This window comes from Phocoena sinus, chromosome 4 (genome assembly GCF_008692025.1).
Source record: "Phocoena sinus isolate mPhoSin1 chromosome 4, mPhoSin1.pri, whole genome shotgun sequence".
Lineage (NCBI taxonomy): Eukaryota > Metazoa > Chordata > Mammalia > Artiodactyla > Phocoenidae > Phocoena > Phocoena sinus.
The window spans coordinates 97,113,673-97,135,841 of NC_045766.1; the positions used below are offsets into that span (position 1 = coordinate 97,113,673).

The 22,169-nt window shown below is 43.6% G+C and overlaps 1 protein-coding gene across 3 annotated transcripts; it reads right to left on the minus strand.

Annotated features, from left to right (window-relative positions):
- Positions 1–259: 259 nt before the first annotated feature.
- Positions 260–21,008, minus strand: NIT2 (nitrilase family member 2). 3 transcript variants are annotated; one of them, XM_032629746.1, is made up of 10 exons: positions 20,655–21,008; positions 15,123–15,241; positions 13,465–13,585; positions 11,741–11,829; positions 7,325–7,418; positions 6,734–6,808; positions 5,559–5,637; positions 3,722–3,820; positions 1,014–1,069; positions 260–667 (listed from the first exon to the last, which is right to left on the minus strand). In XM_032629746.1, exons 1-10 carry the CDS (start codon positions 20,872–20,874, stop codon positions 576–578), a joined length of 1,044 nt encoding a protein of 347 aa, XP_032485637.1. In that variant the 5' UTR covers positions 20,875–21,008; the 3' UTR covers positions 260–575. The 3 variants fall into 3 exon arrangements, 1 of the variants encoding a protein (XP_032485637.1); XR_004349588.1 differs by having other exon boundaries at positions 523–667; positions 5,559–6,808; positions 13,446–13,585; positions 20,655–20,969; XR_004349589.1 differs by lacking the exon at positions 15,123–15,241 and having other exon boundaries at positions 523–667; positions 5,559–6,808; positions 13,446–13,585; positions 20,655–20,878.
- Positions 21,009–22,169: the final 1,161 nt, after the last annotated feature.

Sequence of the window (22,169 nt, forward strand, 5' to 3'; positions counted from 1 at the left end):
TCCCCTAAAACTAAGGGGGTCTTAAATAGTTAGCTCCTTCCTGAGTTTGAAGAGCCCAAAGGCTGCTAGGAAAGGTGCTGCCATCTCCTCTAGCCAACACCAAGGATCCATCACCTTGCTTTCCATAGCTACACACAGACCAAAAATGTAACTTTAAGGTACTGCTCAAAGAACAAGTTTTCTACATAATGGATTCCAACTCCAACAATCAGATAAGAGGTTCATGACACAGATATATTCATACCTGCTCAATCAACCATTAAGGATACCAAGATCTGATACTTTTACTAATTGCTTTGAGGTAACTTGAATATGGAAGACTTACAGCCAGCCATCCCCTTGCCTTCTGCTCGTCTATGCCAGCCTGAGTCCTTTTTGACTATTTAATGTGGTGTGGAGAATACCAGCATCAGTTGATGCTCCACCATCTCAACAGAGAGCTTCCCTATCCAGAAAGGGAAAGGGCTGAAATCAAAAAAAAACAAAAAAGAATCTCCATTAAAGAATTCAGAAGGGAGTTGATTATGTTGTAGAAACATATCTTCCTGTTTCATGACACGTTGGAAACATAAACATTAGGGCTTTTTCGCCTCCACTGCATAGAGGTCTGAGCGCTTCTGGCTAAAAATGGGGATTTGCTGGCGTATTTCAGCCAACTTCTTCAGGTCTGCAAAAACAGAAAAGTGCACTATTAGTAAGATGTAATTCCTTACCGACCGACGGGAATTTCTTCCCCAAACACTATAAAAACAACCAGAGCCTCAGCAAGTAATTTGCTCACAGGCCTTGTCTGGAGGCACAGACAGCCTGTCAATGCCCCTGTATTCATTTCAAACCAAACCAAGAAAACTCAGGCTGAGATACAGCCCCGGGGCTTGGCCAGAGAACCAAGGATAAATGAGGAGGGTGGGGCATAAAGGAGCCCCTCCAGGTGACAGGGTTGCACAGCTATGGAATCTGGCCTCAGAGAAAGGGGACACCAGAGGCCTAAACTGTGCCAGAACTAATCTTACCTATGTCTGAATACACGATCATTTCTTCAGTGCCAGCTTTGACGAGGACCTCCCCCCTGAAAAAGATTCAGGGGAAGAATGAGTGGATTCTCTGATGTTTGCTGATATTCAGGGTCTCTCTGTTTTTCCTCCCCATCTCACAGGCCAAAGGGGAAGGAATCTGAGATTTAAAACAAGAAGGTAGGGGCATAAATTCCTGTTCTACCATTGAAGTAGCCGTGTGGCCTTGTGGCAAGTCATCTGGAATCTCCATTTCCTAATCCATAAAGTGGAAATATGAGCTCTGTGAGGACTTGGTGAGAAAATTATGGAGTGTATTTTGTAATCCACAAACTGCTAGGGAATGGTGATTATTCTAAGATGTGATGGAAGAAATTTTCACATAATGAGGTATGGGGAAGTCATTCTGGCTTATACATCATTTAACTTAAACTTTATTTTAACTGGAACAGCCTGCCTTGTGGCCTATCACACATACATTGTACATCTGCTTTAACTATTAAAGAAAAGGGTGCACTGTCCAGAAGGAAAGAATGTTCGTTCTGAAGATGGAAATAAATGCCTCCCTTCCTGAGACATCAATGCTAATACTCTTTCTATATAAGGCTCCCTTCCCAAGCACCAAGGCCATACCACTTGCTGTATACGTGCTGATCTTTTTTTTTTTTGAAATCTTGAAAGAATGTACACCTGTTGTGTTTGACATTCCTTGTTCTGACAAGATATAAAACTGTGCCGCAAACCATGCTTCTTCAGAATAGTTCCTCAGAGCTATGTGAGAGGCTGTCTCAAAGGCTACAGCCCTCAGTTTGGCTTGAATAAAACTCTTTTCTATTCCTATTATAGATTATTTGTTATTTCTGTCGACGGATGTAAACATCTGGGAATAGAGACACCTATAACCAACAGGGAGCTCCATCTGTCCCCTCGTGAGTACATTCAAGACCCCTTTACAAGGGTAGTCTGGCTCTGTTTCTTCACACCTCCCAAGGCTGCTACCCAACCATGCGGATGGTGAGACTAGGCCTGGGCAGGGCCCAGATCTGCCTGGATCTCTGTTGTCATGCCTGTGATCCCTGGATCCCTATGTTAATGGCTTTCAGGGTTTGAGGGAAAGGTTTCAACCTATGGGGCCTGGGTAGAAATGCCCTGGCAGGAACCCCACACTGGAAACAGCAACACTCCATAAATCTGAGGAAAAGCTGATTTGGAAAACTCTTTCCAGTGCTGAGGCTCTTGGCCCAAAACAGAGCTTCAGAAACATATCTGTGAAATGAAATTTCTCCAAAGCACAAAACAAAGTAATCTGATACAACAAACAATCTGACATAATAATTGGTTCCATCTACCAGATGGCCAAAAATTTTTGGCACAATGAGCTACAAACACCATCATTAATGCCATTTAACTGAATCCTTTTCTAGTCTCTTCTATTTCTTCCCCATTTGCCCTGGCATTCAAAGATCTCTATGTTAACCCCAGGCGCCTATACCAACGCTGAAATAAGCCAGAGGGCTCCCAAACCGAACGGGGGGGATTCTAAAAAGGAAGAAATAAAGGTAAATCTTATACAACTACTTTGTGTCAGAGCAGCCAGCTTGATCAGTAACAGAGTTCATTAGGAGAACCAGCTGGGGAGCAGAGCTGCCCAAAAGGTCAGGAAGCTGATCACTAACATCTGCAGAGGAACTTGAGTCAAGTTTAATTCTGAAGCCAACTCAATCCTTCCAGTCTTTCAATGCCTCCCAAATCCTAGCATGCAAGAGGCTCACTGGGACTCTTGCTGGTCACATCTTCCAAGGCCTTCCCTACCACACACTTTAATCTGTGGGTCCTGTAAAGTCAGCAGAGAGAAACTTTAGGAACCCCACAGTGACGTTTAAGCCTTTGCAGCCTTGTTACTGGTATATTTATCCTGAAATTGTAGAAATACATATCTGTGTGTGTGCTTGTGTGTCTGTAATCATACAGACATACGAGAAGTAGTATGGAATAAATCTCAGTTCTGAATTCAAAAGTCTTGGATCCAAACACCAGTTCTAGCCACTTTATCCTGTAAACTTCAAGTCTACCATCTATAAACTGGGCTAAATAAAGATAAGTCCCTGAGAGTTCACAGTGAGATAATGTGTGTGAAAGTACTATGTAAACTATACAAATGCCAGTAAGATATGTCTATTAACATATGTATATGTATCTGGGCAGACTTCCATGCTGGTTTCGCTAAGTAATAAAATGCTTTTCCCTCTCACAGAGGACAAGTTCACAGCTCCCCTTAATTCATCCCATCCTCCACTCTCCTCTAATCATTACGCAGGGAGCAAATCCTCAACCTGCAACTCATTCCTGCCCTAGGACCATTGACCCAGTCTAAATTTTAACCAAAAGCCAAGAGTTTGGGAGCCTCTTTTACTAAAACCACCCACCCGTGACTGCTGCCTTGTTTCCAAGTTTGCTTGACATTAAAAGTCACTTAGAAACTCAGAAGAGGGCTGAGGCCAAGCACTCAGTCAGGAGAGCAGGACCGTTTCTCTCTCACATGGTTTTCAAGTGGAAGCTTCTCTCACTGAGAGACCTGGAGACCTGGCAGGCATGTGGGGAGATGGGAGTGGAGGGAGGGGCGGGACCAGGCAGGAATCAGACAACCCACTTGCCCAAGTGCCATCTCCCAAGCTCCTCGTGAGCCTGTCCCTGTGTAGCCAACTCACCAAGGACTCACAACGGTGCTGTGTCCCCAGGCAACATAGGAGGCTTTGTCATCCCGGGCAGGAGATGCCGTGGCCACGTACACCTGATTATCAACAGCGCTGTAGTTAATGGACAGAAAAGAGGTAAATTATACAGTGATTACATAGATCTGTGACTTTTTATCCTAAGTGTACAGATCCTTCTTTCAACAACTAGAATAGGACAGGCTGGCTCAGATGTGGAAGAAACATCCAAAGCCACAGGACCCTCTCTTCAAAAAAGATCTTATTGCATAAGCCAGTTCTCAACTAGAGCAATTCTGCCCACCAGGGGACATGTGCCAGTGTCTGGAGACATTTTTGACTGTCACGACTAAGGGACTGCTATTGGCATCTAGTGGGTAGAGGCCAGGGGTGCTGCTAAACACCCTGCAATGCACAGGGCAGCCCCTACACCAAAGAGTCATCCAGCCCAAGATGTCAGTGCTGCCAAAGCCGAGGAACCCCGGCCTGAGCCAACCTGTAACGTGTAAAGAGCAGAGCTTCTCTGGTTAATGCAGTCAAGGTGGCCAGAGAGAACGGACTGGCCTTGCTCTGGGACAACACACCTTGCAGGGCTGCAGGGCCCTTCCATGCCAATGTGGCAGCCCCATTGTCTCAAATTAGGCAAGAATTTCGGGTGGCAGCCCGGGTGCACCAAAGCGGTAGCTCTGACCCAGAGCCCTCTGGGCTCAATCAACAGATTCATGCCAGACCATCCCAGTCTCTCCCAGGCTTTTCTTCCTTTCAACAAGGCGTTTATTAATACTCATGGGTATCACGTACCCCTACCCCGCCTTCCATCACGCAACCAGCCAAACACTTCTACATCCCCTTCCAATAAAAATTACCATCATCTCCAGACATGAGCTAGTGGCTACCCCTGGGCGGAGGGAAGAGAGTACTGACTGGGAAGGAGCAAAAGGGAGCATTGCAAGGCACTAGAAATGTTCAAGATGTTGATCTTGGTCATAGGTGAATACATATGTAAAAAATTACTAACCTGTAAACTTAAAACTAGTACACTTTTCTGTAAGTATATAACACCTCACTTTAAAAATCTTTTAATGAAAAAAACTGTCATCTCTGACCAGCATTTGTTTTGCAGAGCACTTTACACAGTCACACTCCTTTCCCCTTCCATGTTACACGCACCTCTGCCATCTGCCCTTCACCACTCCTCAGCCTCAGGGGACCAGGGAAACAGCAACTGTGACATGCACAACATAGCTGTGCAACACTCAGGACTCAGAGGTTAGAAGAGCGAGAACTTATGACGAATTTCTTGGCAGAGTGCCAAGACTAGCAGGACACTATGGAGGATGAAGTGGGATAAACACCCAATCTGAGCAGCACAGGGTCCACGGAGTGCAGACCACAAGTCTCTCCCTAGGGCTGTCAGGCTAAAATAACCCCTGCCTTTTCCTTGGCTTCGGACACATACATTCCGTGGGTCTCCAATTCTCTGTAAAAGTTGCTGGCAACTGTATCAGAGACACCAATCCATGCCTGAACACAGAAGAATGAAATTACTGCCCACCTGATGCAGTGAATGCTCTTCGAAATGCAAAAATCACAGTCCCCAAAATCCATGAGACTGGTGCTGTGGCTTCTGAGGAGAAGGTGCCCTACACTAGAAGCCCTCCTTCTGGACTGGAAGATGAAAAGAGTCACCTTTTTCAACTGCATTTGGATGCCGGGGCATTCTGAGTCAGAGGCAGCATTCCATACGGGGAAGGTTGGTGCTTCCACCAAACTGGAAATGTTCCCACAAAGAAACACTGAGACTCCTGAAGGTGTGCTTGAGATGCTTTCTTACCGGCCTCGCTGAAGCAACTCCCAGTGGGCTGGTCCGGTGGTCAAATTAAAAGCTCCAGGATATACCAACAGCTGGCAGCCTTGGGGAGAGAAAGGCCAAAGAAGAGCAGATGCAGGTAGACACCCAACCACACTAGCCCCTCCCCCTATTCCTTACCCATCAGGGACCAAACTCAAACTTCCCCAAGCATAAAAAGATTCAGCCAAGTCAGACAGGGTCAGCAGCATTAAGTATGGCTCTAAATTCCTCTAGACACACACACACAAAACACATACACACAAGAAAAGTGGTATTGACAACCAAAACCACAACATGTGACTTTGCTTTAAAAAAGTGGAGAACCTGTCATTCGAATTCCTCTCAGCGTCATGTGGTCAGCTCCCATGGCCAAGGACCATGTTCTGTGATGCTTGTCAGTTGAAACGAGGGGCAGAGTAGGGCTCTACTACTTATTGCTAAGACTCAACTGAGACTGCCAACCCAGAGCCCTTGTGCCTCCACCTTCTGCTGAGCAGGGAGTCAAACCGTTTGCACCCACTTCACTTTCACCGACAGATAAATTGGAATCAGAGTATCTTTGGCAGTCTAGTAGGTATGCTAATATTTGTTGAGTACCATATGAGGAATTCTGTAAGTCCTCTCTCCTTAATCTTCACACTGTTCCTGTGGAGATGCATATTTTTCCAGAGATTAAGTAATTTACCCAAAGTATTGTGCCAGTTAAGGGGAAGAGTTGGAACCAGAACCCAAATCTTCTGCTCTGACTTGGTGCTTCTCCAGGATGGTAGCATGCTGCTCTGGACCAAAATGTCACTGACTACATTTCAACCACCCAACATCTAGGACTAGCAAGTGGTGAAAGCCATGTGCACGCAGACCATTTCCACTGGGCCCCGAGTTACTCTTTCCAAACACAGTAGCAGGAAGGGCTCAAAGGGTAGAGCAGAGGTTTAGTTTAGGAGTATGGCTCCTCCCTCAGCTATGCGGCGTGTTCAATTACAACCCCCAAAAAACCATACTGTCCATACGCAGGAGAAGTCTGAGAATTCATATGGAGGTAGAGAAATTAAGACCTCTCCTCCAGGTTTTCTGACCAAGGGTTCCCTCTACCCACAAAGACCAGCCCAAATTAAACCTCCAAGCATTTACACAACATAACTGTAGTGCTGCCTTACCTCTCTGTGCATAGATTTGTGCCAGCTCTGCAAAGCGGATGTCGTAGCAGATGCCCAGGCCCACTCTGCAGTAAGCTGTTTTCCAAACAGAAAATATACAAACAAAAAGTTAAGCCCCTGCCTCATGGTGCAGCAGGGGAAAGCCTCCAAGATCTAATGATCACAAAACACTGATGGGAATACATTCATGCAGGGCCCATGGATGGAGAAAATGTATAAGCTTATTCCTGCCTGGACCTCACCTCGTGAAGACATCATTTACAACAGCAAAGCAGAGATGAGAAACTCGTTCTAACTGAATGCTTCTTATATAAGTGGGAAGTGTTCAATCGTGGCCTAATAGGTACAGGCCGGAAGCTATCATACTAATAAAAGGCTGTGACCAAACGGAAGAGCAAAACCATGTCAAACCCTCAGTTCTCCATCCAGCCCCCCCTTTCTAGATCTCTGACCATTCTCTGCCCTTCTCACTTCTGGCCTTTCAGTCAGGTTTTGTAAAGAGGTTGGGAAGGGAGAGAAGTGAAAAACATAGGACTACCTGATCCTTTTCTACAGGGACTGCTAAAAGAGGTGAATTTATCTGGTACGTACGAGTATCAAATGTGGAGAAACTATCACCAGGACTCAATGTTTTAGATTCTTGAAATGTGATTTTCCCAGGAACATCAATGTCAAACAGATGGAGCTGCATCACAAATAATGGATTCGGTTACCTCTTTTCTGCAGGGTTCATGACAGTAATAACAAACATCTTTCCCTGGCCAGCAATGGGGGTGTTCTAAGATCAACTGTACAAACAGCACCCCCAATCTGCCCACAACCCACCCCACAGGCTGACTGACATCATATCAAAATAATTTCTAACACAGGGAACTGGAAAAATGATGCTGTAGGTCTTAGACCCTTGTTTCCTTAGCGGTGTGCAAATCAACATCTAGATTTCTTATGGAAAGCAATTAATGTGCAGCTTTTTTACTCAATATAAATGCTAAATGAAGACTTCTCAGAATCAGAATCAAACTGATACACTGGCAGAAGAGGTGGAGAGTGGGTGAGCAATCACAAATAGGTAAAATTTGCAAACCCAATGCAGCAATATATTAAAAAGAAACACATCACTTCCAACTTGGACTCATTCAAGGAAAGCCAATGTGATTTAACATTAAAAAACCAATCAATGTGATTTACCACATGAACAAAACAAAGGGGAAGAGTCATATGATCATCCTAAGACGTGCATAATGAGCATCTGGTAAACTTCTCCGTCCATTCTTATGTAAAAAACGGAACAGAAAAACTCTTCTAGGAAGGGAACCTCCTTCATCTGATAAAGAATATCTGCAAAAAAAAAAATCTAAGGAAACATCATATTTAATGGTGAAACATTAAAACCCTTCTCCTATTGAGATCAAGAACAAGGTAAGGACACCTGCTATTCAACACTGTACCAGAGGTCCTAACCAAAGCAACAAGGCAAAGGAAAGGAATAAAAAGGATAAAGATTAGAAAGAAAAAATTAAAAGCCATTATTCTCAGATGATATATTTGTATACCTAAGAAATGTCAAAGGAAATATACAGATGAATTATTAGAATGAATAAGTTTACACAAGGGTACTATATACAAGGTCAGTATTTTAAAAATTAGTTCTACTTCTGTACACTAGCAAGAAACAGAAAATGAAAGGGCATCAAGAAATACCAATTAGGAATAAATCTAGTAAATGATATACAAGACTATACCCAAAAAACTATTTAAAAACTTTGAGAGAACTTAAAGAAAGCCTAAGTAAATGGAGAGAGATATATATCATATTCATGGCCTGGAAAACTCAATTCTGAAAACAAGCACTTTAAAGAGTTGGGTTAATAGCTCAATGCTGGGACTTCCCTGGTGGCTCAGTGGTTAAGAAGCCACCTGCCAATGCAGAGGACACAGGTTTGAGCCCTGGTCCAGGAAGATCCCAGGTGCCGCAGAGCAACTAAGCCCATGCACCACAACTACTGAGCACCCCCTTATATTGAGACTGTGACAATATAAGTTCAATCGCCACAACTACTGAAACCCACACACCTAGAGCCCGTGCTCTGCAACAAGAGGAGCCATTGCGATGAGAAGCCTGCACAACGCAACAAAGAGTAAACCCCACGCTCCGCAACTAGAGAAAGACTGCATGGCAACGAAGACCCAACACAGCCAAAAAATTAATTAATTAATTAAAAAGAAATATACTTAACTTAAAAAAAAAAGAAACATAGCTCAATGCTGGGTCCTCTTCCACTAATGGCAGAGTGGCTCTTATCAGACCAGCTTTCTCACAGATAACTATGAACTCTGGACAAAATAAAAAACACAACTACTTAAAAGCACTTGAGAATTATCAAAATCAGGCAGAAACAGAAGAGAAGTCAACACTTGGAAGAAGGGACTAGTGCTGTGTGAGTTTCCCATTTGTTTACAGCTTTTAGTTGGAGGCAAGGCCCCAGCTGTTGCTAGGAGTGGTGGTGACAACTACGCACAATCATACCAGCTGAGGAACCAGAGAATAGTTTCATGGCAGGTGGAAAGTGAGGGGGAAATGCTGAAAAGGAGAAAGCCAAAGAACAGCCCTAAATTTTACATATAAAATCTGTCCAAATCTCTGACTAACCAATGAACTAAACATGTGTGGGGCAAACTCCAAGCAGCCCAGCTAAAGCTAAACAACTTTACAGTAGAACAGAGCAGCTGAAGTCGCTACCCACCTCACAAAGGAAAAAGAGTTTGGTGTTTGAGTATGCCCAAATTAACTACTTGCTAAAATAAAAAATTCAACACTTTTCAGGGGAATGTAATAGAAGTTAGAATCTCAACAACATATAATCCAATATACAATCCTAATTACTAGATACACAAAGATATTACCCAAAGTCTTAAAGAAAAAGCAGCAATGGAGCAGACCCCAGTAAGACCCAGATGTGATAATTATCAAAGACTTTAAAGCAGCTATTGAAACTAAGCTCAAGAGAGTAAAGAAAAATAAGCTCTTAATGCATAAACGAACAGAAAATACAGTAGGGAATAAAAGCTATGAAAAAGAATGAAATGAAAATTTTAGAACTGAAAAATTCAACATCTGAATTTTTAAAAAATTCCACTGGATTGATTTACAGGAGAGTGGAGATTACAGAAGAAAGACTCAGTGAATCTGAAGATGGGTCAATGGAAAATGCCCAATCGGAAGAAGACAGAGATAAAGCATTGAAAAACAAAAATAAAAAACAGAGCCTTGGTGACCTGGTTTGGTGAACAGTATCAAAACTGGAATCCCGTAAGAAGAGAATGGGACAGAAAAATACTTAACAAAATAATGCCCCCAAGTTTCCCAAATACAGTGAAAGACTTAAATTTTACAGATTCAAGAAACACAAAGCAGGACAAATACAAAGAAAACCATATCTAGGAATATAAGAGTCAAAATAGTGAGAACGAAAGATTATGAAAAGACCTTGAAGGCAGGTAGAGAAAAACATGAATTGCATGCAGAAGAACAATAGTAATTATCACTAACTTCACATCGGGGGTGAAAAAGAGGCTGGAAGATAACTGAGTAATAACATCTTTCAAACTTCTGAGGAAAAAAAGAAAACTGTCAACCCAGAATGCTATTCCACCAAAAATCTTTTTTAAGAATAAAGGCGGGACTTCCCTGGTGGTCCAGTTGTTAAGAATCCACCTTCCAATGCAGGGGACGCGGGTTTGACCCCCGGTCGGGGAAATAAAATCCCACATGCTGTGGGGCAACTAATCCCCGTGCACTCTAGAGCCTTCACGCCACAACTAGAGAGGAGCCTGCACGCCACAATGAAAGATGCCGCAACGAAGATCCCATATGCTGCAACTAAGACCCGACGCAGCCAAATAAATATTTTTAAAAAAAGAATAAAGGCAAAGTAAAGGTATATTCATAAATAAAAACTAAGATAATTCATAGCTAGCAGAGCCTCACTACAAAAATGCTAAAGGAGGTCTTTTTGTTTGAAGATAAACATACCAGACAGAACTAAGATCTTCAGGAAGAAAAGAAAAACACTAGAAATGGTATTTGGGTAAACACAAAATATTTCTCTCTTAATTTCTTTAAAATACACATGACTACTTAAATTAAAAATTAGTGTTTTGTGGGATTCATAATGTATATAGATGCAATATGTATGAAAACCATACCATAAAGAAATGACCTATACAATTGCAAGATTCTTAAATTTCACATGAAGAAATATATTATTAACTAAGTAGACTGTGACAATATAAGCGTGTATATTGTCACAGGGCAACAACTTAGGGAAAAAAAAGCAAACTACTACTCAACCCAAAAGAATGCAGGAAAGAGGAACAAAGGGAAAAAATAATTAAATGTCTATCTGCTTAAAATCCAACCATATCAATAATTACATTAAATATAAATAGAGTAATCACTCCAGTTAAAAGGCAAAGATTGTCAGAATGAAAAAAAAGCAAGACCCAACTACATGCTGTCTGCAAGAGAAGCATTTTAAATATAAAGAGACATATAGACTGAAAATAAAAGATTAGTAAAAGATGTACCATACAAGCAGTAAGTATAAGAAGGCTAGAGTGGCTATAGTAATATCAGAGCTAAACCTCAAGACAAAGAGTACTACAATGAAAAAGAAAAAAGACATATAATGATAAAAGAATCAACTTACCAAGAAGACTTAACAATCCTAAATGTATATGCATGCACTTCTACTGCAAAGATGTCAGCTCTCCCCAAAGCTGGATCACTGTATGTTCAATACCATCCTAATCAAAATTCCTGTAGGTTTTTCCTTGGCTGAAATCGATAGGCTGAGCCTACAATTTATATCAAAATGCCAACAGCCAAGAATAGCCACCTGTGCCAACTAATCAAATGCCTGATGTGTGTACCACATGATAAGAGTTACTGGGAACTTCAAAGCAAACTCTCAGGGGGCAATGAGACTTGCCACATTCTCTACTTACCTTTCTGTGCTTTACCAGTAAAGTTCCATCGGGCCCAAACACGGCACAGGTATTATATAATTTCCCAGCATCCTCTTCAGGAATGGAACCTTTCATTGAGAGGAGAAACACACAGACACAGAAAACACTCTGAATAAAGCATTCTTTTATGATAACAGGACAAAGGCTTGATAAAATTTACTATCTTCTTGGGTCCAACAATAAAGTTTACTATCTTCTAAGGGTTATTTAATCATGTTTTTTTCTTCTTGAATATGATTTTTCAGAGACCGACTTCAGAGTGTAGGTGAAATATAATTAGGTTAGATGCCAAAGAAAAGTTTCAAAAATAACCAAACTGTTTCTGAATTCAGCTTTGATCTTGAGCAACACTTCATCTGAAGCATTGGTGCAACACGGGGAATTCACTGTTGCTCAACTTAAATTCACCAGGTCCTGCAACATAACTGTATCCAAAAAGGTCTTGAGGTGGGAATGTAAGCCAGTCTTTCCATCACTGAATATGGTTCCTGCAATTCTATCTCTTCTTGCTTTGCCTTCTTTTCTCCTCCTCTTATTCATTTCTAATTCTTACTATATGATAATAGAGAAATAATTTTGTTTGCTATATTAAACAGAGTTTTATTGTATTTTTATTTAAACAAATAGAACACTTTATTTAAACAAAACCACATAAATAAAGCTACTTTTTTAAAATTGAAGTATACTTGATTTACAATATTATACTAGTTTCAGGTATACAACATTGTGATTCAATGTATTTTTTTAGATTTTACTCCATTTAAAGTTATTACAAAATACTGGCTCTATTTATCCGTGCTGCACAATATATCCTTGTTGCTTATTTATTTTATACATAGTAGCTTATATCTCATAATCCTCCATCCTTATATTCCCCCTCCCCCCTTCCCTCTCCCCACTGGTAACCACTAGTTTGTTCTCTCTGTGAGTCTGTTTCCATTTTGTTATATACATTCCTTTGTTTTCTTTTTTTAGATTCCACATGTAAATGATAGCATTCAGTATTTGTCTTTCTCTGTCTGACTTAATTCACTAAGCCTAATACTCTAAGCTACCTTTGATGTATGCGGCCTCTTTATGGGAAAAAAAATAATCTTAACACTATATTAATGAAAGACATTCAGATATGGTTTCTCTTTCCACCTGCCCCTGTACTTCCAACTCCTTCTCCAGAGAAGATCATCATCAGTTTGGTGTGTGTCCTTCTACAGTATTTACTATGTCTTACATACATAAATACATATAAAAATATACAACCTTCTTTTGTGTGGGGCATTCATCTGTATGGAAGTACCTGTTCATTTCATATTAAACTTGCTCTTTTTCCACTGAACAGTGTGTCTCAAAGATCCTTCCGCATTCCTAAATACAGATCTACCTCATTCTTTTTTTTTTTTTGTGGTACGCGGGCCTCTCACTGTTGTGGCCTCTCCCGTTGCGAAGCACAGGCTCTGGACGCACAGGCTCAGCGGCCATGGCTCACGGGCCTGGCTGCTCCGTGGCATGTGGGATCTTCCCGGACAGGGGCATGAACCCATGTCCCCTGCATTGGCAGGCGGACCCTCAGCCACTGCGGCACCAGGGAAGCCCCTACCTCATTCTTTTTGATAGCTAATTTGTATTCCATGATTTAAATGTAACAACAAAAGTTACTCAGATGTTTTTAATGTTTAGGCCATTATACCTTGAGGGTAGGAAGTTACCTCCAATGACATATATGCTGCACTTCTTTGCTACTTCAGAAAGCTTCTGTGTGGAGTCACCAGGAATTTTCTCTGCATATTCAGGAAAATATTCCGTACCATATGGAGAATTAAAGCATTCCTAGAATAATGTTGGAAGAGAAAAAGGGGAAGAAAACACCCAACTCACTTTAAAGTTCTGCTGTAAAAAGACATAGCTCTCAAAGGGGTAAAACACAGCTGATAAGAAAAACATGGACACCTCAGGGCTAAAGAGCCTGTGGACACAGACAGGACTCGGCCCCTGACTCAGGTGGGGCTGGAGGAGACAAGTCAGCGTGCTGTCCCAGATCCTGGTCACCTTGGCAAAAGACCACACTTGCCCCTCCCTGAGTTCGCAGGAGAACTACGCCTTCCCAGCCTTGGGCACCCAGGCCCCACTACCACTGGGCTTACTCATAGGACTTTGGGTGTTAGGATGACTCCATAGTCTCAGTACTATATTATTAACTATGTAAAGTAATAAAGCCTGTGCTTTTTAAAAATACAGAAGCTTTGAAAGCTACAGAGGTTAGGGTGTTTCCTCATGTATAAAATGATCTATTTCTAAGCTCCCTTCCAGCACTATCATTCTGATCCTGCAAAATCTCTCACTCCCCTGAATATGTCCCAACAGCTCTGTGATAAAAGAAAAGCAAAACTACTAGATTTCGACTCTAGTTCATTCATTTCGCATTTACTGAGATTGCCTGTGCACCAGGCACTGTGCTAGGAAACTCAAGGCCGAGGATCACCAACTTGTACAAAACACGTGTTAGGTAGAGGGGAATTCAAGTGCTTTCACTCCTGGCCTTTAGACTCTTTTACCCCTAGCAACTTAAACCAACAAGAACCCGTTATCAGGTGCAAGTACAGGTGAGTCCCATGGTGCAAAATTAAGATCTCGAGCTCCCTTGTTGAAGATTCCTACTCACTGGCCACGCTGTAATGGCCTGGAGCCTAAAATAAAATACAAGGTAGCCCTGAAAATTCTCCAGGGTTTGCAAACGGCTGCCTCCTCCCCACAGTGGGGTAGTGGGTGGTCGGGAATAGTTCTCCCACTGACCCCAGCAGGCCTCTGCCAGTAGATGCATGTCCTGACACGTGCAGGACCTTCTCTGGGGCTGACCCTGTATTTGCTGACAAACAAATGTGGCGCAATCTTCAGCTGATTCTGTTCTAAAAGAGATGACGTAGGAGACAGATGCAGAGTCCTACTGGCTTACCACACTTTGGAAGATACCACAGACTTCCTAAATGTCTCTAACAATTTTCAGTTTTTAACAATTTTTTTAAATGCTGGAAGCTTAGCGCTAAAATCAATAGCTGGTCCTGTAAAGACTTAAGTACACAAGGAAAGAAGGTAAATATCTGAGGCACTGAGTATTGTAGCTTTAGGTCCCTCAGCCTACTAGGCTTCTGAACCGAGCAAGTGACCTAAAGTTAAAAACCTGTAAGCATGCTGGCACATCCTATCACAAAGACTCTTGCTAGGGTCATCTTCCAGACAAACATGGGACAATCCTGGGGCCCCAAAGGACCTTGCTGGACCCCAGGACACAGAAGGACAACCAGAGCTAGCGGACATTATTCTGCTGGGACAACAGTCCCCAGAAAGGGGTGGCTGCCTCCATACTTACTGGCAGAGAAACTATTTTGGCTCCCTGCTTTGCTGCCTCCCAGATAAGGCCACAGGCTCGAGTGAGGTTATCTGATTTGACAGAAGAAACTTGAAGCTGGATGAGGGCCAAGCGGAAAGCTGAGGATGAAGATAAAAGAAAACAGCTGTCAGAAGATCTGACTGCTGAATCACATAGAGCAGCATTTCTCAATGGAAGGTTAATTTTGCCCCCCAAGGCATCTGGCAATGTCTGGAGACATTGTTGATGGTCACAGCTAATGCAGTACTACTGGCATCTAGTGGGCAGAGGTCAGGGACACTGCCAAACATGCCATAACGCACAGGACAGTCCCTGACAACAAAGAATTATCCAGTCCTAAATGTCAATAACGCTGAGGTTGAGCAACCCTGAGACAGAGCCACATCCGTGGGCAAAGCCCATTCCAGGCACAAGAATCTGAAGTGAAGCAGGCAGGGCCAGCTTCTGCCTTACAAGTGAGAACATGGCTTGAAGAAAGAAGACTAGGTCCTTATGTGACCTCCAGCCTCCAGTCTATCCCCAGTCCAGATGCTGGGCACCTCCCAGCGTAGCAGGTGAAATCCCTTTGGAAGTCTCTGCTCCACCGTGAGTTGGGGCAGCAGGCCCATGGGAAGCGGACATGCCTGTCTTGAAGTCCCCGTCACCAGCTGGGACACAGTGCACTGGTCCAGCTGCAGGTAGAGGGGGAGCCTGGCAACCAGTGGGCTGCACATGTGCCTAGTCACAGGGCAGGGCCCCTGGGCAGGTCTGCACTCACCGCATGAACATTCCCGTGCCCAAAGGAGCACAACGTTAAGTAGCAAATGGAAAATACCATGAGAGGTTGAGAGAAACACTGTGCAAGGAAAACCCAACAGCGTTTTTTCCTGCTCCCTGAACAAACGGCTCCACATTTTCACTGGAGACTCAGTCCCACATATTATGTGGCCAGCTCTGCCAAGAGGACCTGCTGTCAGCCTTGGGGCAAGCAGGTCAGTGGCTCCTCCAGGCTTACTCCTTCCTTGAGGTAGTAGCCACACCCTACATTTGCTTTTCCTATAGAGTTCTCTTTTAGCTCTTACAGTAATCACCTTTTACTGGTTAATAGTCCTTTATATGAATTCTTTTCCTGTTCAAGTGACTGGTGTGGTTTCCGAGTGCTGCCTGGACCCTGATTGACAGTTTTTCCTTATGGTCTGACGAAAGGCTACATTAAAGGTTCCAAACCATGTCGTAACCCACAAAGTTTTGCAAAACTTCAGGAATTATCAGTAATGGCCTGGCCTCGCTTCCCTACCTGGCTTCTGCTGTGGAGTCTGAAATCCCACCATTAGTGACTTCTCTCTCTGGGTCTCTCCTGTAGCTGTAAAAACATCCCCAGAGAGGCAACACTGACAGACCCTAGCCTTTGATGAAGGCCTGTTTGGCTCATGGTTAACCCCAAAAGTAAGAAAACTCAGATGTTCCATTCCTTGGTTTCTCCTAAATATTCTGAGAGGAACTAAATTTAACCCGGAATGCAGTTCGTCAAATAGTTTCAAAGACTGGATGGAAACCAAACAGGAAACAAAAGCTGGGATAATTACTTTGGGGCAAACAGCCTGAGCTGTCACTAAAACATCACAGACCAACTAAAGGTCTCCACTATAACTTAGAAGCTGGGTTTGTCTCTGCTTCTGAAGGAGGGTAAGATGAAGTCCACCATGGTTCTGTTGATGGCTTCCTTTCTCGCCCATCACACCCAGAAAGGCAGCTGTCCTGCACCAGGCTTGGGACTGCCCGACATGCTGCAAAGCACCCGCTCCACAGGGGGGCTGAAGCCGGACAATTCCACCACTGGGGAGTTCCCTGAGGCCAAGGACGAGATACTAGTCACTTCATCTCCTCAGCAGTAAAATGAAACTACCTTTCATTGTCAGGTCCCTGGCTATACTAATATTCATTGTATTCTAAAAATTAAGGACTTACCAAGGGGAGCAAAGGATAAAATATCTTAACTGAAGGGACCAACATGGAAACAGCAGAAGGAACAAGCAGGTCCTTTACTCATGGAAGCATCTGTGAGGTATCATTAACAGTATCTTGTAGATGAGGAAACAAGAAGCTTGCAGAGGGAAAGCTGCACGAAGCCAGTCAACAAAGTGAGTGGCACAGCCAGAAGCAAGCCAAAATCTGGACTGTAGACAGAATGACTACCTTGTTTGTTTTTGGGTGGGTGGGGCTGAGGTCATGTAACTTGAAAACATTCCTCAAGGGAGTCAGATCAACACCACTCTCAACCCCACCAAGAACCACAGCTCTCAAGTCCATCAGCCTCTTCTGAAAGAGACAGTCACACTCAGAGGGAGGTGTGTAAAAGGGCTTTTTTTTTTTTCTTTTTTGACTGCGTTGGGTCTTCTTTGCTGTGCACAGGTTTTCTCTAGTTGCAGTGAGCGGGGTCTTCTCTCGTTGCGGAGCACGGACTCTAGGCAAGGGGGCTTCAGTAGTTGTGGCGCATGGGCTTAGCTGATCCGCAGCATGTGGGATCTTCCTGGACCAGGGATCAAATCTGTGTCCCCTGCAATGGCAGGTGGATTCTTAACCACTGCGCCACCAGGCAAGTCCCTAAAAGGACTTCTATACCTTGATCCTGAGGGTTCATTCAGCCACCAACTTGCACTGCGCTCCAGGAGGTTGAAATGAAAAACAGAGAGCACTTCCACAAACCTTACCATCTTGAGGGAGCCTCACTAGCCCTTGGTAGGAACAGTTTATGTCCATTTTTTTTAAGGGTTTCAAAATAACATTTATTTCTTAAAAATGTCCATTTTAAAGGACAGGAAACTGAGGTCCAGAGAGATCAAATGACTTGTTGACATGGGCTGAGCCAAGGCTGTAATAATCCCGGTCTCCAGACTTTGAGCCTAGAGCACTCCACTGCCTCATGTAAAAGAATCAGGCAAAGACCTGGGAACAAACACAGCTAGAAACTCATCCCTGGGGCTGATCCAGAATGGGGATGTGTAAGTAACATGTAGTACCTAACCTGAAAGCTCAACGTCCAGGTGCAGAAAAAACTTGCCCAGTTTTTTTTTTTTTCCCCAAGAGAAGTGGGCATTCTGCAATGGGTGTGAGGGGGGCTCACTGTGGAGCAAATTAATCAGTCCTCTTACCACAAAAGCACAAATCAAAGAAAACAGGTGCTTCATTTTCACCTGACAGGGCTCAAATTACAAATAATCAGGGTTGGTGCCTTTGCAAAACTCACGTTCAAAACTAAATCAAACTACCACTGGCATTTTTCACAGAACTAGAACAAAAAATTTCACAATTTGTATGGAAACACAAAAGACCCCAAATAGCCAAAGCAATCTTGAGAATGAAAAACGGAGCTGGAAGAATCAGGCTCCCTGACTTCAGACTATACTACAAAGCTACAGTAATCAAGACAGTATGGTACTGGCACAGAAACAGAAAGATAGATCAATGGAACAGGATAGAAAGCCCAGAGATAAACCCACGCACATATGGTCACCTTATCTCTGATAAAGGAGGCAGGAACGTACAGTGGAGAAAGGACAGCCTCTTCAATAAGTGGTGCTGGGAAAACTGGACAGGTACATGTAAAAGTATGAGATTAGATCACTCCCTAACACCATACACAAAAATAAGCTCAAAATGGATTAAAGACTTAAATGTAAGGCCAGAAACTATGAAACTCTTAGAGGAAAACATAGGCAGAACACTCTATGACATAAATCACAGCAAGATCCTTTTTGACCCACCTCCTAGAGAAACGGAAATAAAAACAAAAATAAACAAATGGGACCTAATGAAACTTCAAAGTTTTGCACAGCAAAGGAAACCATAAACAAGACCAAAAGACAACCCTCAGAATGGGAGAAAATATTTGCAAATGAAGCAACTGACACAGGATTAATCTCCAAAATTTATATGCAGCTCATGCAGCTCAATAACAAAAAAACAAACAACCCAATCCAAAAATGGGCAGAAGACCTAAATAGACATTTTTCCAAAGAAGATATACGGATTGCCAACAAACACATGAAAGAATGCTCAACATCATTAATCATTAGAGAAATGCAAATCAAAACTACAATGAGATACCATCTCACACCAGTCAGAATGGCCATCATCAAAAAATCTAGAAACAATAAATGCTGGAGAGGGTGTGGAGAAAAGGGAACACTCTTGCACTGCTGGTGGGAGCGTGAATCAGTACAGCCACTATGGAGAACAGTATGGAGGTTCCTTAAAAAACTACAAATAGAACTACCATATGACCCAGCAATCCCACTACTGGGCATATACCCTGAGAAAACCATAATTCAAAAAGAGTCATGTACCAAAATGTTCACTGCAGCTCTATTTACAATAGCCCAGAGATGGAAACAACCTAAGTGTCCATCATCAGACGAATGGATAAAGAAGATGTGGCACATATATACAATGGAATATTACTCAGCCATAAAAAGAAACGAAATTGAGCTATTTGTAATGAGGTGGATGGACCTAGAGTCTGTCATACAGAGTGTAGTAAGTCAGAAAGAGAAAGACAAATACCGTATGCTAACACATATATAGGGAATTTAAGGGGAAAAAATGTCATGAAGAACCTAGGGGTAAGACAGGAAAAAAGACACCGACCTACTAGAGAATGGATTTGAGGATATGGGGAGGGGGAAGGGTAAGCTGTGACAAAGCGAGAGAGTGGTATGGACATATATACGCTACCAAACGTAAAATAGATAGCTAGTGGGAAGCAGCCGCATAGCACAGGGAGATCAGCTCCGTGCTTTGTGACCACCTAGAGGGGTGGGATAGGGAGGGTGGGAGGGAGGGAGACGCAAGAGGGACGAGATATGGGAACATATGTATGTGTATAACTGATTCACTTTGTTATAAAGCAGAAACTAACACACCACTGTAAAGCAATTTTACTCCAATAAAGATGTAAAAAAAACCTCAATCTGAAACCTAGCAACAGTCTCCAAGAATCCCACGGGACAAAGTTTCACATTTGAAAAAGCATCATAGTTACTGAAAGTGCACAGTCTTCGGGTCGCTGAGCGGGGGTAGCGGTGAAAAACAGGCAAGACCACAGGGAGGGTGCGGAAGTGGCATTTTAAATAAGCACCTGCCCCCGCCCCTTCCCGCGCAGGTGAATCTGGAGTAGGCGCGCCCGGAACGCACCTGGAATCTCTGCCTTCCGTTTCACACAAGCCCAGTGGGACGCAAGGCGAGGGCCCTTCCGGCACGCAGGCCCAACGCTCCCGCGGCCCCTCCGGCCCTCCCGGAAGCCCGGAATCCCCGTGTGCGCCGCGCTGTGCTCCGCGGCCTCCCCTCCCCGCCCCGCCCGCGCCCACCGGCCTCGCCGCTCGGGCCCCCAGCCCCGCGGCCACTGGAGCAAGGAAGGCCATGGGCGCAGCGGGGACACGACGCGGAGGCGAGAGGCTGAGCCGGCGAGACCGTCCGCCGGCGCCGCGCCCGAAGCCTCCCTCCAGTACGAGCTCGGGCCGCGGCACTACTTACTGGCCATGGCTCTGCCGGGAAGCACCACTGGCTCCGGAGCCTGAGCGGAGGTCTGTGGGCCACGCGCCGGCGCCGCGAGGGGCGGTGCCGCAGCGTCCGAGGATCCGCCCCCGCCACGCCACGCCCCGCCTCGGCTCCTGGCCCGCTGGCTCCGCGGAGAGGGTGTTTTCTTTCCAGCAAGCCTCAAACACCTATTAATCGCCCGCTGTTTATGTAACATCCTTGTAGTCAGATCCTCGAAAGGCAAGGGACGACCAAAATCCGGGGGGTGCACTCGTCAATGTTTAACAACCGGCCTCTTCGATTCTCAGCCAAAGAACTGAGCCTCTTGCCAGTTGCATCACCTCTGTGGCCAGGGGAAATACCAGAGGCTGATTGCCTTGGGCTATTTGAACAAGTCGCCGTGACGAGCATAGAATTATCTAGGTTATTTTAGGCACTCAAGACAACAGTGGGATTGGACTACAAGGCTGCTACGTGATTGGGGAGGGGAAAAGAGAAACTGGGTTCAGACAGAATATCCTCAACAACAATTCAGTCCTCTAATATGCTGAAATCTGCTAATAATGTTTCAGGATACTTGCATTTATTAGTCAGGATTGATTTTTGTGTGTTTGTGCTTTTGTCAGGCTTGGGGATCAAAGATCATAAGACGAATAAAGTTTGCTATTCTTAATACTCTGAAATAAACTATATTGAAATGTATCTTAGTTTTTAAAAGGATACTATAAAAAACATTCTGGGGACAATTAGGGACATTTAAATATGAACTGGATATTTGCTGCTTTAATGAATTTTGTGTGATAACTGTGATTATGCCAGACATTGTCTTCACTCTGAGGAGATGCATGCTGAAGTATTTAGGGGTGAAGTGTCAGAATGTCTGACTTGAAAATATGTGCTTATATAGAGATAAACCAAATATGGCAAAATGTTAATTATTAAATCTAGGAGGAGGATATATAGCTGTTCATGGTACTATTTTAAGACTTTTTAAAAGTTTAAATTCTAACACTTTCATAATAAACTCAAGGGGAAATGCATAGCAATTATGGGGTTTTTGAAGCTTTAACAGACTATCTGGACCTGGCTTGGCAGCAGAAAGATCTTTAATAACCTTTTAAATTTTGCTATACTTATAGCCTTTTGAGGTTCCTTATTCAATATTAGCCTCTTACAATCTGTAAAAAAAAAAAAAAGTTACCCTTCATTTAGACTTGGAAGTTTATTGGCATAAAGTTGTATCCAACAATGGTTCCAGACATGGCTGGACATGTTATTGGAACATCCAGGTAGAGATGCCCAGTAGGCGGTTGGACATAAGCCTCAAGCTCAGATGCCCAGCCTGGAGACTGATTTAGGAGTCATCAGAAGTTTAGACCAAGATGGAGCTCTGAATGCAAATGACAACAACTCAAGTGGACTGTGAAAGGCACAGGCAGAAGAGGGGCCTGTGAAGCCTGGGAAAGAGCCATCCAAGAGGCAGGAGAAGACCATCAAGCCCAAGAACCGGTG